General features: G+C 33.1%; 1 protein-coding gene across 3 annotated transcripts in view; it reads left to right on the top strand.

Annotated features, from left to right (window-relative positions):
• The window catches only part of PKN2 (protein kinase N2), a 193,418-nt gene that overhangs the window by 71,230 nt on the left and 106,999 nt on the right, over positions 1-15,189 (top strand). For all 3 annotated transcript variants that reach the window (XM_004483583.4, XM_058303216.1, XM_058303215.2), the window contains exon 2: positions 6,630-6,930. In XM_004483583.4, the coding sequence (XP_004483640.1) occupies positions 6,630-6,930 (301 nt within the window). The remainder of the gene's footprint in view (positions 1-6,629; positions 6,931-15,189) is intronic.

Here is a 15,189-nt window from a genome sequence, read left to right as displayed (position 1 = left end):
CTGTCCCCTCAAATCTTCTCTTATTCTTGCAGGTCAGACCCGTGACTTCTTTGCCTTAGTAAACCTGGCTCTGACTCCATTGCATTCAGAGTAAAAGTCAAAATCTTTATATTGGCCTATGAAACCCTAGGTAAGGATTTTTTTTTTTAATCTCAGAAACAAGAAATCCAAAGGACTTGTATCACAGTTTGGTAAGCTCATCAAAGTTTCAGGTTCTTGCTCTTTTTCTCCTCTGCTATCCTTACCATGTTGGTTTTGTCTGGTTTTAGCTTCATTGTAACAAGATGACTGTTGTGCCTTCAGGCATTGGGTGTGCATTCCATTTAAACCAAAAGGGAGAAATGGAAGCTTACCCCCAAATCCTGAGCTTATTTCTCATTGACCAGAATTTTTATGTGATTATGTCTAGCTGCAAGAGAGTCTGGTGAAGTGAGAATTTTATCCGTGTACTTTGTTGCATCTAACAAAATGGGAGTTTTCTTAATTAGGATAATGGGAGGGATACCTATTGTATAGGCAGTTTTATTTATTAAGAAAGATGTTTGCATGTCTTAATAAATTGAATACCTGAAATAAAGAGGAGCACATCATTTTTGTTTTTATATTCACATAGCTTAGCACTTAGTGAATGTTTTGAATAAATGAATTTTTTTAAAAAGATAGGAGTGCCAAACACAATATTGCATATGAATAAACAGGCACAGAGAGGGGATAACATACTTGGGTTGCATAGCTAGTGACAGAGGTTTAATGTTAGAATAGCTTTTTTGCTTTCTGTTGGGAGAGCACTCTTCTGAGAGACAGTTCAGATTAGAGTAAACATAAGAGAAGAAAAAGAAACATGTCCTATCAGTATCCCTGGCTTAAGAAGTATAATATCCATTGGTTAATGCAAAATAATCAGGGCAAAGTATAGTTCAAATAGGGAAATGGATGTTCCAAAGAGCTCCTCTGAGAAGGCAGTATGGGGTAAAAGCACCAAAATAGGAGTCAGGAGACTAGTATGCTCATCCCAGCCATGTCACTGACTTTTCTCTGTGACCTTAGGCGAGTTCCATAGCTGCTTTGAACCTGTTTTCCTCAAAATCAAGGAAGTTAGACCAAATGATCTTTGAAATTCCTTCTAGTTAAAACAATATGTGACTCATTGTACCCTGTGAGTTTTTAAGGGTACTCTAACATTTCTTGGCATCTGTCAGGTCAGACTGTTTTCTATTTCTTAAATGTAGAGAAATAACAGCTTTTTCTCGTCTTCTCTGGGAACTTTGCCAATGAGGAATAAACATCTCCTGTCTCTCCCTTAAATGAAGCACTTGGTCACAGGTGACAGATTTTCTCCTCATTTTGTTATTTGAATCTAGTCTTGTTCTTATTTCAGTATTTTACTTAATTTTCCTGTGAGTTTGTTGAAGTGTAGTAAATTGAAAATGCTATGTTTTAGTCTAAAGAGCAGAATTTTATTATTTCATAAAATAAAAATAGTATTTATCAAATACATAGTAACACATTTGTATATGTGAAATACTTGGCTTGTAAATAATGTCTAATTATATTAGAATGTAGTGGTCTCATCCCTTGCAGCCAAATTGTGTTGGCTAAAAATAACCTAGTTAAATAGCAAATATACTGTACTACAAAATATCATTATAAGCTCTTTTACATTTGTCAAAATTGAAATAGGGTGAAAGTTAGTTTTGGTTTCTTTTAAATAATACATTTTCCTCCCTGTCTGTAATAGAGAGGCTGTGCATAATCCTTGCTAAAAAAAGTTTAAATATGGAAAACTTTGAAGAAGCAGCCATCTCTCTTAATTTTTCTACCCAAAGATGATTAATAATATATTAATCTGTTTCCTTTTGGTCTTTTTTTAATTCATATTTTAAGCATAATTTGCAATAAAGCTGTGCATATATGTGAGTATGTTAGGATGAACATACTGCTGTGGAATAATAAAGAGAATAAAGAGAAACCTTTCCAGGCAGCAGATGTGGCTCAAGCTGTTGGGCTCCCTTCTTCCATATGGAGGGTCCTGGATTTGATTTCTGGGGCCTCCTAGTGAAAAGCAAGCTGGCCCTCATGGCACAGAGAGCTGGCACAACAAGATGATGCAACAAAAAGAGACTGAGGAGAGACAGAGACACAAGAAACCGGAGAGCTGAGGTGGCTCAGGCTATTGCATGCCTCTCTTCCACATCGGAAGGTCCCAGCATCGGTTCCTGGTGCCTCCTAAAGAGAAGACAGAAGACAAGCAGACTCAGAAGAATGCGCAGCAGATGGACACAGAGCAAACAGCAAGCACAAGGGGGGATGGGGAATAAATAAATAAATCATTTTTTAAAAATTAAAAAGAAACCTTTCCTTATTACCTAGACTATTTGACATTTTGTTATGACACTTTCTTAGCTTCATGAATTTGCCTTTTCCTGTGAGTTGATTTAAAGCTCCTGCTCTGGCTAGCACAGGACCTCGCACATTTTATTGTTTAACTTTAAACAATCAAAAAAGTACTGCATTGACGGCCCTCAAAAGGAATGAAGTCCTGATATATGGTACATTCATAGATGAACCTGGAAGCCATCATGTTTAGTGAAATAAGCCAGACACAAAAGGACAAATATTTTATGATCTCAATTTGATGAAATAATTAGAATAAGCAAATTTCAGAGTCAGGAATTAGATTATAGGTTACAATGGATGGGGGTGGGGAATTGGGAGTTATTGCTTAATTAGTACAAAGTTTCTGTTTGGGGTGATGGAAAAGTTTTGGTAATGGATGTTGGTGATGGTAGCATAATGCTATGAATGTAGTTAAGACCACCTGAATTGTGTTTGGATTTGACCTATCTGATTGAATGACTACCTTAAGGATGTGGAAATTTAAAATATACTGTAAAATAGGTGGGATTAATCATGAAAGATTTCTTGAAATATTTTTGAGCAAGTATTTGGTGATAGTGGACTTGGATTGATAGTGAAGGAATTAAGGCATAAGAAAGTTATGGTAAAGAATGTAAACAGCAAAGTGTTAGATTAACTTGGATTAAGATGGTGATTTCACAGGTGAGAGGTGTGAAAATTATGAGGTGTTTTTTTTAATTTACAGATGGTTGGTGGAAGATCCTGAAGCTGTTGAGTATAATTTTCTGCTCAGGATTTGTTCATGGGTTTCTTCTTTTTTCCCCCTCACTTTTATCTCCATACCTTTTGAGTATATTAATGAATTTTAATAAGAGTTTGTGATTTGAAGCTGCATGGAACTGCTCTGTTCTGAAAACATGAAAACGGGTATCTACTGTTTACTTTAGGGGAGGCATGACATTTTATAGAGTAGAAAATGATTGCGAGTGGTGATGAAAGTTTTAAACTTGGAAACAAATATAATGTAGATGTAGATAGTTATTAAAAGCTGTAACAGAGTCTACTGAGACAAAGTTATCACTGAAGATTTTTCACTGGTTAAATAGCTATTTAACTGAAACTAATTTAACTTGCACTGGTCAAGATTATTTCATTGCCTAGTAGTGATTTCTGAGATTTAGGATATAATTTGTTTTTATTATTTTTTTATGGTAGAGATAATTTAATAAATGAACATTTTCATTTCAGTTGTTTCAAACACAGGAAATTATATTTTCCAATAACTTTGACAATTAATATTGCACTTAAAATTTGTAGTAGAAAGTACTGTCATATTTCCTTGTGCTGGCAGAGGGCATTTGTTTATCTTAAATTATTAAATATATTGTATATTAATTTTTAAAATTTTTAAATTTTAATGTATTTAAATTATTAAATACATTGTATTTTTCCTTTCCAAAGGTATATGAGCCACATCATAACAAATTATGAAAGTAAAATATGGTTAGTAAGAAAGACAAAAAATTAGACCTATGAATAGGAAGAAGCAGCAAACATATTCTTCTTAAGAGCTAGTATAGTTGCTATGATTGAATATCAATTTTGTCTTTGAGCTTCCTGAAATATTAATTATCTGTTAGGAAAGGGAAAAATGAGTTCCTCTGCAGTGACAGATTTTTTTTCTGAATTCTGAAAAAATAAATAATCTAATGGATAAATAAAAAAATAAAACTGCAAGGTTTAGGGCAGGCCCATAAATTGCCAGTGGTCTTTGGGTGATCAGATAAGAAAAGGGATAATTGTTTAAATAAGATCCACACTATCACAGCACACAGAAGAGGCAATGAATTTTAAGGATGGACATGGGCAGGAAATTCTCCCCCAAGAAGAATTATGGTGAGTTTTGAAACAAAGTAGAAGTTGACTGGGTTAAGAATGGATTTGGAAGAGATAAAGAAGGAGTGAAAGGTGGTCCATCCCAGAGGTGCACCATGCACAGTGGCAAACCCAGAGAGTATGTGTCTCTTCAAATAAATTTCCATAATTTGATAGGATTGGGATTTAGAGAGCAAATTAAAAAGAAATAGGAGTTGACGTAGGAGTTGACATGTATTCAAAGGATACACATCAAATTAGAAGCCATTTTCATATGAGTTTCTTTTAACACCTTTAAAACTTCGTACCACTGTTCCCAAACTCAGCAGACTCTCACGGTGCTGCAGAATATTTTAAAATTTTGAGGAAATGCTCTTTGTTTGTTGGACTCCATGTGAACTAACTGGAGACAATGAACAATTTCAGTATTAGATCATTCTACATCCCCTTTGCAAAGCTATGTTTTTGACAGTTGCTGTGAAAAATCAAGTACTATGCAAAAAACAAGGTAAAACAGTAAATGAGGGTGGTAGTGTCCAATCTGAATCCAAGTTTTAAGAAATTATGAAATACTCAGCAATCAGACACATTCCATTAGTAATTATAATGATTAAAGAATGAAATAAAAAGTTCTTTTTTCCTTCCAGTTTTTGTATTATTTCAAATGGCTACTAATTGTTATAAGTGTTTATTAAGTTATTTGGATCTTACTACTTAATAAATGGAACTGTTAAGTGTTTCTTTTGCCCCATGGGGCACAAGGGAAAATTACTGCAACTCTAAGGTTGCCATAAAGCAAGAAATTTTGAGAACCTCTGACATAGTAAATACTATTAAAGTTCAAATTTGTGAAAGTAATTAATGTTCTGTAAATGATCTATATGTGATGTTTATTTACATGTCTATAAGGATAGAAATAAAAATATCTAGAGGAATGCAATTAGCATAAACTTTTTTTATCTGAGTATTTGATTTAGTCACTCTTTAGCTGAAGCTAGGCAGTAGGAATTTGAAGCTTTACTCTGAGAACAGTCATATATGCTATTGTTTTTAATAGCCAGCCAAGGATGATTATAAACTTTGGAAACTAAATAAATGGGTGGTAGGACTTAAAATACATCATAAATATTGAAGGGAAGCAGAGTTGGCCCAACAGTTAGGGCGTCCGCCTACCACAATGGGAGGTCCATGGTTCAAACCCAGGGCCCATGTGATGAGCTGGCCCATGCGCAGTGCTGATGCGGGAGGAATGCCTTGACACGCAGGAGTGTTCCCGACGTTGGGGAGCCCCACCCACAAGGAGTGTGCCGCAGAAGGAGAGCCGTCCAGCATGTAAATAAATAAATAAATATTGAAAAACCTAGCTCTGTACTGGCTGAAGAAAATCATTCTGCATCTGTATAGATAAAATCTAAATTTTAAGGCTAACTTAACCTAAGATCCATGGAATCTGGAAATTTTACATACATAATGGGAAATTTTCTTCTGTTATTTATTTTTCTTTAAATCCGTTTCAAAGGAGTTTTTGGTTCTAAAAAGGTTGAGAACAGATTTATAGATTACTTCATTACCTGATGTGTCTGAGGAAAAGGATAAATTGGTACTAACCATTACCTTGCTTTTCCCCATATTTGCATGATGTATTTTTTTTTAGAGATTAAAAATTATATGCGAAGGGCATTTGTGCCAGTATTTAAATGGAACTTACTTGTATGCTGTGATGAATTTCCAAAGTAATTAAAGAAAATCTTTTAATTGATTATGGCTAAGCTTCAAAAGATGTACATAAAGGGTATACAATGAAATGGAAGTCTTGCTCTTTTGTTTTTTGTGTGTTTTAGAACTTTAAAAGTTAAAGGAGTAGTATAGAAATGGAGTTCAAAATAGTCAATTATATACAAATAACTTGAACAGAATTTTGTTTATTTTAAATGTAGAATAGATGTGCTTACCTGATTTGGTTTTCATTTTAAGATCACCAGCTATACTATGTATTACCCTAGCTTCTAATTATATACTTGTAATGATGTTTTTATATTGAGTCAACAACATTATCAGTTATCAGTTAGTGATGAAATTTCTAATTGGAAGCCTGATGTAGTCTCTCAAACCCTAATGCATTTGATTCACTAAATAAAAAGTGGTCAGATAGGGTATTTCAATTTGAATGTATTTGTCAAATAATGCTAATTAGTGAGTGGTCTGAGTTTTTGAACTTATGATTTCTTGTGCTTATAATAAAGGTAAACAAATGGTTAGTCTATGGAGTAAGGAGAGAATTAAATGTAATAAAAGACTACCTTATGCTGAACCCCAGTTTTATTCTTACGCTGCACTAACATTTACTGAGCACCTACCTTGCCTAAAGTCCCATATGTATGCATTTTTTCTTCTAGGGGGATTCCCGAAGTCTTTTATTTTCTGAGAATGTGAGTGCTGTTCAAAAATTAGACTTTTCAGACAAGATGATGCAACAGAAATTGGATGATATCAAGGATCGAATCAAGAGAGAAATAAGGAAAGAACTGAAAATCAAAGAAGGAGCTGAAAATCTGAGAAAGGTCACAACAGATAAAAAAAACTTGGCTTATGTAGACAACATTTTGAAAAAGTCAAATAAAAAACTAGAAGAACTGCATCACAAGCTACAGGAACTAAATGCACATATTGTTGTATCAGATCCAGAAGATTTTACAGGTATAGTATAGATGTTTATATTGTATATTAATAAGTGTATCATTTTTCAAACAGTAAGTATGATGACATGTATAAGATTTAGTTTTTCTAAAAGTATAGACAACTTTTTTCTTCTATGGTTAAGGTCTTGTTTATATTCTGCTCGGAAGTGCAGTGAGTTGATGGATATGAAAATGGAAATGTTTACTTAGAGATGAGTAACTCTGCTATATACCCTCCTACTCTCTAGCAGTAGGACATTACTTAATTATTTTCCAGTAGTAATATTTTGTATTGAGTCAACCACATGCTCTTACCTGATTCATCCTTGAGATCAACAGCACGAGTTTGCTAGATGACTTTTTAAAGTTAAAAGTGCATTTGACCAAGGGATATTTTTATTCTTTACAAATATAATCAAACCTGTGACCTTTGTTCTTTGTACTGTAAGCAGCTAAATTAACAACTAAACTACCAGACATACTGCTGAAAAAAAAAAAAAATGGAGGTAGAGGTAGGAAGAGAAATAAGCCAAATATTCCTTTCCTTTCTTTTATTTCTCCCTACAGATATGGAAAATATAAAGAGAAAAAATTACCTATAATCCCAGTACTGCATAATTTTTAAACAATGCAATTAACAGATTGCTTGTTGTTGGAAATTTTTCAATACTACAGGCAATAAGCATGAAAAAATGATGTCTCCTCTCTCCACCCCAGACCCTCTCCCTAAAAATAACATTACTAATTTTTTCTTGTATATCCTTCAAGAAAAAAATTTAAGTGTTTGTGCCAGAATCCAGCTGTCTGTATATGCATTCTTTCTAAAACTTTTCACATAAAAAATCATACTCAATGTACTGTCCGTTGCCTTTTTTCCACTTACTAACTTCGGAGCACTTTTCATATCAGCATGTACATACATATAAGGATTTCATAACCTTCTTTGTTCCTTGGACCCCTTTGCCAGTCAGGTGAAAACCACAGATCCCTTACTAAGTCCATTCTATTCTGTGTAATGTTTAATAAATATATCATACCCACACCAACCCAACCCCACAAGAATAATGTTTTTTTGAATTTTCAATTCAAGTGCACAACCTCCTACAAAATTTCTGTGGACCCCTTCCGAGTCCATGGACCCCAGTTAAGAACCCCTGATGTAAGTGTACCTTATTTTTAATAACTGCATGTAATTTGTCATATGTATGAGCCATAATTTTACAGTCTAAGTGATGAACACCTAGATTATCAGGCATAAGTCTTTTATAATCTCAGATGTAATTTTGAAGTTAATTTATAATACCATTTAACATATATATATATATAAAAATCATTGAAGCTTTGTTTATTTTATGCCACATTTTAAAAACTCAGTTATTTATTAAATTTTCTTCCCCTAGCAAAAGCCTCTATATTTGTAGATCCACCTTATTCTTAAAAGATTAAAGGTCTTTAATGTCTCCTTCAAGCATAGCTTTTTGCTACAAATAGCAGATTTTTTAAAGCTCTAATTAATTCCCTTGGCCTAATTATAAATTGCTGTAGTCACTGGAGAGTCTCTTATAGGCATTTAGCTTGATCTGAAGATTCAGGGCCTCACTGACCATTTCCTTTTAGGCATTTAAGGGCACAGCTTAACAATTTGATGGCTTGTCTACTGATAACCAGCTGGGCAGCACCACCCCAGCTTAGTATTAGACTCATTTCCTTATAAACAAAATTGATCTTATACTCTGGAGTAATTGATCTGAAATTACATGCTGTAGTAAATTCTGTTCAAAGCCCAACTTCACATCATTATAATACTTATTAAAGGAAGTCTCCAAACCTTGATAAGATATTTTGCATGCATATACCTAACTCTACTCCATTTGCTACTATGTCTAGTGCTTTAATTTATATCAGATTCTGAGGAGAGAGCATTTTTGTCCATGTATAATTAGACCTTTTCTCTTTGTCAAATTTCCTAATTCAGTTATTTTGTCTAGAAGTAGTATCATAACATCTGGGAAGTTTCTCAGTTTACTTAGATCATTCACAGTAAGAATGAAAATGCCATTGCCTTCCTTTTGAAGACAGTGGGCCCACCTGTACATGGTTAGTTTCTTTTTTACCTCATTTTCATGGAACCATGATAAGTGTTATAAAGTGATAGTCCCATATGAACTAATAGTTTTGTCGTTGCAGGGTTGATATCTTTAGGACTAAGAACCTCACATTAACAAACTCAAAATTGCAGAAAATATTTCTGACATTCATGTTCTTGATAAAACTTGTTGTAATGCATTACTTTCAACACCTGGGACTTAATGTAGGCCTTTCATTTGGAGATTCTTTTTGTAAGAATTTCAACTTTGTGAGAATAATTGAATCTTAAAAATGAAAGAAACTGTAGATACCAACTTTCTTATTTTAGAGCTGAATTAAAAAGAAGTAAATTAATTTTGCTCAGAGTCACAAAGCTAGTTAAAAAGAACTCTTCCCAACTCTTCATTTAGTATTCTCTTACCCACGCTTTTAAAAATTACATTGTAAATGGAGATTTGTATTATGAAAATGCCGTTTTTAGCAATACTGTATAAGCATAGCAATAGCCTGTTTTGTTGGAACTCCACCAAGCTCTACATTTTTTGCCCATTACATCTTTAGAAGAGGTCTAAAATAAGAAACAGCACTGGAGCTTTAAATTGTTTGTTTAGAAAAAACATTTTTCTCCTCACAGAATACCAGTAAACTGCCTTGTGATTCATTGTAATGTAGAAGAATTTTTACAATACTACAAGTAACCCATTCGGTTTCCTCTAATTCCTTTTTTAAAATTAACATTTTTGAAGGATAAATTACAAATGATAAAGTAGACATATTTTAAGTGAACAGTTTGATGAGTTTTAACAAATGTCTTCATCCAGAACATTTCTGTCACTGCAGTGGTTGCCCTGTACACCTTCCCAGTTAATTTCCAACTTCCATCCCAGGCATTTGGCAACCACTGGACTACTTTCTATCACTTTAGATTAGATTTGTCTTTCCAAGAGTGTCACATATAAAAAAATGATTTAATGTCAAATTACTATTGTACATCAAAAACCAATTTGGATATCACTATGATACCTTCTCTGACTTTCTCCAGTTATCTTCTCTCTTCTACTTTTGTTCATTCATTGTTGTATTATGTCAAATCATAGTTTATTTCTGTACATGTTTATATCCCTTACTAAACTCTATGCTCCTTAAGGGCAGGGACATATTTTCATTCATCTATATTCAAGGCTTATTAAAGTACCTGGACCATAGTGCTTAGTTGTATCTCAAAAAGATGGCAAACTAAAATCTGTATTAGTTTTCATAATTAATACAAAAGCATAGCTTATGTGCCACTTAAAACATTTAATAACTTAGGGGGCAAAGCCTTAAATAAAAGTTTTAGGATAAAGAAATGTAGAAACTTTCTTTATTGAACCATTATTAATACTGACTTTCAAAAAACTGGAGGGCATATATATGAAATATAACTTTTTACTGTGGCTTCTTAATACTTCAGCACTTCAGTTTGTTTGGAGTGAAGTTAACAAATTCGTTAAAATTTGAATTTATCAAGAAATTAGTTCTCTTTGCAAATAGCATATTCATATAACTTAGTAATTTTTTTTCCTTTTTTCCCTCGTTATTGATTTGACATCATTAAAAACAACAGATAGGATTGAAGGTAGTTCAACATTAGTGTTAAGTCAGTTTTCCATAAATAAAATGTTTTACCATGTGCACTAAGAGTAAATAAAATGAATTTCTTTTAGACTGGGTCTGGTAAGCTTCAGGGACATAGGGCTTTGCTTTCAGTTCTCTAAAGTGTGAGCAGATTAGTAGCAAAAAGTATTATGTCTTGGAGTTACATAAGCAGAATGAGTGACTAAAGGAAAGAGGGACAAGATTTAAGTCAACCTTGCATGAACGATTACTGGTTAAGTAGTTGGGCGGCCTGCTCTTATTTCATTTACCTGTGCAGTAATTAACTCTATTAATCTTTAGTTTCCTTTTGTAAAATAATTTTTATCAGATCAACTTTAAGTCTTTTAACTTTAAAACTTTCTAAAATGTTGCTTATGATAATGTTAAGATTTGATCATTTGGGAATAGCATTTGTAAAGTAAATATATTCATTTCTTTCTTGTAATCAGCGTTATTGAGATATAATTCACATACCATACAATTTACCCATTTAAAGTATACAATTCAGTGGTTATTTTAGTATATTAATAGATATGTAAAACCATTACCAAAGTCCATTTTAGAACATCTTTATCACCTCATGAGAAACTGTGCGGTTTAGCTATCATCCCCATTTCCTCTCCCCCACACTAACCTAGGCAACCACAAATCACTTTCTGTTTATATAGATTTCCAATCTATTCTGTACTCATATGAATGAATCATATGTATTATTTTGTGACTGGCTTCTTTCAATTAACATGTTTTCAAATTTCATCCATGTTATAATATATATTAGTACTTTAAAATTTTTTTAAAAGACTTATTTATCCCTCCACCTCCCGTTGTCTGCTCTCTATGTCCATTCACTGCGCAATCTTCTATGTATGCTTGTCTTCTCTTTAGGCAGCACTAGGAACCGATCCTGGGACCTTCCAGAGTGGGAGAGAGGTGCTCAATCTCTTGTGCCACCTCAGCTCCCTAGTCTGCTGCATCTCTCATTGTCTCTCTTCTGTGTCTCTTTTTGTTGTGTCATCTTGCCAGGCCAGCTTGCCAGCATGGGCCAGCACTCCACATGGGCCACCTAACCACAGGGGCCAGCCTGCCACCAATGTCCCCAGGAATTGAACCCTGGACCTCCCACATGGTAGCCACATGTGGCCCAAATCACTTGAGCCACATCTGCTTCCCTATATTAGTACTTTATTCCTTTTTTGACCCAGTAGTATTCCATTGTATGTATATAACACATTTTGTTTATCCACTTGTCCGTTGATGGAATTTGGGTTGTTTCCACCTTTTGGCGGTTATGAATAATGCTTTTATAAACATTTGTGTACAAGTTTCTGTGTGGATATATGCTTTCATCTCTCTTGGGTATATACCTTGAAGCAGGATTGCTGGTTTGTATGGTCACTCTGTATTTTGTCTTTTGAGAAACTGTCAGCCTGTTTTCCAATGTGTTTTCCATTTTCCATTCCCAACCAACCATGTATGGGGTTTCCTATTTCTCTGCATCCTCACCAACACTTACCTTGCCTTTTAATTCTAGTAATCCTAGTGGTGGGGAGTGATATCTTATTATGGTTTTGATTTATATTTCCACGAAGGCTAATGATGTTGAGAATCTTTTCATATACTTACTGTCCATTGTATGTCTTCATTGGAGAAATATCTCTTCAGATATTTCTTTGCCCATTTTTAAATTGGGTTTTTTTCTTTTTTTTAATTTTTGAGTTGTAAGAATTTTTCTGTATTCTAGTTGTAAGTCCCTTATCAGATATTTGATTTGCATATATTTCCTCCCTGTGGGTTATCTTTTCACTTTTTTGATGGTACCCTTTGAAGAATAAAAGTTTTTAATTTTGATTAAATCCAATTGTTATATATTTTTTCTTTTGTTACTCATACTTCCATTGTTATTGCTAAGATCATGTATATTTACCCCTATGTTTTCTTATAAGAGTTTTATGCTTTTTGCTCGTGTTTAGTCTTTGATCTATTTTTATTTTTACATATGTTGTAAGGTAAACGTCCAATTTCATTCTTCACATGTGACTATACAGCTGTTCCAGTGTTCAGTTATTCTTACAAGGAGTAATAGAAAGGAAATTTTGATATTCTATTAATGTCCCTGACACTTGAAGTTCCCTATTCACCTTCTGTATCCTTGAAGAGTAGTTTCATGGGGTATTAGAGTAATCTCACTTGAAAATTATAAAAATATTGTTAGTTGAGGCTGAACATACCTTATGAAAAAAAGGTTACTGGATTTTTGTAAAATGGATTAGCAGTGTAAGCAACAATTGACTCCTTATATTACATTAAGAAAATGTATATTATATATATAAAAAATTTTTTGAAAAGAACCAGTTATCTAAATCTAGGATCTTAAGTTTATCATCCTTATAGAAGAGGATAAGAACATTTCCTGTATTTTATTGTTATAGCTAATAATTTATACAGTATAATCCCCCTCAGTTTTCATCTCATTTCATTTTCTTGTGCCTCTTCCCATTTCCATCTTCTTAAACTCCATTAAACTTAGATTGGCTTTTACCTATTGATTTTGTGAATGTTTTCTTTAATATCTAGAATATCCAGGAGAGAAGTTGACATTCGTGCAACTATTATAATGGTATGGGAGTTTTTGGAATTAACCTTGGTGAATTATTCTATACTCCTTGATGTAACTGTATTGAGGAAAGTTTTCTTTCCTAAAGTTATAGTTTATTAAACCTCCCTTGAATAAGTAAAATTGAGAATTTTCTTTTTCATTGTTACCTAGTCCACCTAAAATGTGGCATAGAAATTATAGTTCAATTTTATGTAGTGAATATAATTGTGAAGTCTGTAATCTAGAATGTTATGTAATTTTAGTGTATTCTTTGTTTGTGGTTTATTTCTATTTCTATTTATTTCTAGATTATTTCTGTTCTTTATTACTGACTTTGAAGTAAACATGTTTTTTATTGTGCTGTGAACTTTTTTAAGCAAAGGACTGCTACTTATACCATTAGGAAATCAAATCACTTCTAACAATCCTGGACGTAGTTTCTTCATCTTCAAAATCAAGATTACATGATTTGTATGTACTTAATAATTGATTGTTTGATATGCTTTTTTAAAAGTTAATATACAGTAAAATTTATGTTCTCGTGTATATGTGTGTGTGTGTACCATTCTGTGAATTTTAATGTGTAGATTTGTCTAACCATTACTACAATCAGGATAAGGAACAGTTCCATTATCCCAGAAATATCTCTTTGCTATCTTTTTGTTGTCATACTCCAACCTTCCCCCCCATATCCCCTGGCAACCCCTGATTTGTTCTCTATTACTATTGTTTTGTGTTTTTAAGAATTTTAACAAATATGTAACTTTTTGAAACTGACTTCTTTTACTCAATAATGCCCTTGAGATTTATCCAAATTGTTGTAATGTTAATAGTTCATTCCTTTTTACTGAGTAGTAGTACATTGTATAGATACACAACAGTTTGTTTATCCATTCACCAAAAACATTAGGGCTGTTTCCAGTGTTTTGTTAATTATCCATAAAGTTGCCGTAAACATTCATGTATAGGTTTTTGTATGAATATAAGTTTTCAGTTCACTTTGGTAAATACTTAAGAATGGATTGCTAAGTTATATGGTAAGAAGATGTTTAACTTTAGAGGAAGAGCTCAGATGTTTTCCACAGTGGCTGTATCATTTTTCATCCCCACCAACAATGTATGAGAGTCCTAGCTGCTCCACATACTTTCCAGCATTTGAAATAATCAGTGTTTTTTTTTTTAGTCAGTTTAACAGGTATGTAGTGGATGATAATATAAATTATTATAATCAGAGGGAGGAAAGGAAAAAATATGCAGGCCATCCTAAGGAGAATTTTTAAAAGAACTGTGCATACCCTAGTTACAAAGTTATATACAGAATGAAGACGTCTTCTCTACAGGAAATGCAATATACAGTTATCAAACATTACAATGTAATATAACGCATACAGGCAGTTCTGATCATTTTAATGCCTAGGTTGCTCGTTTCATCTTTTAAAAAGTTACAAGCCACAATCTTATCCGTGTCTATTTTTGTAGTATTTTGAGAGATCTAAATCAGATGTTATACTAATTATAAAATAATTTAAGCAAAAGTATTTCCATTGATGATCTGACAAAGGTCGTCCTGTAGTACACAGAAATAACTGATTAAGCATCCATTAATGATCAGTGAGCATACATTAAAGTCTGAGCAGTTTCTAAATGGCCATGCAAGGTAAGCAAATGTGTTATTTAAATAAGAAATTTGAGCTGTAGGGGAATTATAAACAATGAACCCAACTGTAATACATGGCAAGGGCACTGGAATAGTTTATTGTTTTTTGTTTGTTTTTTAGCTTTTTATTTTTGAACAATTTCAAACTTACAAGACAATTATAAAAATATTAAAAACCCCATTAAAGAACTCTAACATATCGCAGTATACCCAAGAGAACCAGATCCACCATTTTTAACATTTTACCACCTTTGCCATATCAAGTCTATCATCTGATTTCTGAACATTTGAAAGTAATT

Source organism: Dasypus novemcinctus, chromosome 9, assembly GCF_030445035.2.
Source record: "Dasypus novemcinctus isolate mDasNov1 chromosome 9, mDasNov1.1.hap2, whole genome shotgun sequence".
Lineage (NCBI taxonomy): Eukaryota > Metazoa > Chordata > Mammalia > Cingulata > Dasypodidae > Dasypus > Dasypus novemcinctus.
The sequence above is the reverse complement of the archived record's forward strand: the minus strand, read 5'-3'. Positions and strand labels throughout refer to the sequence as shown.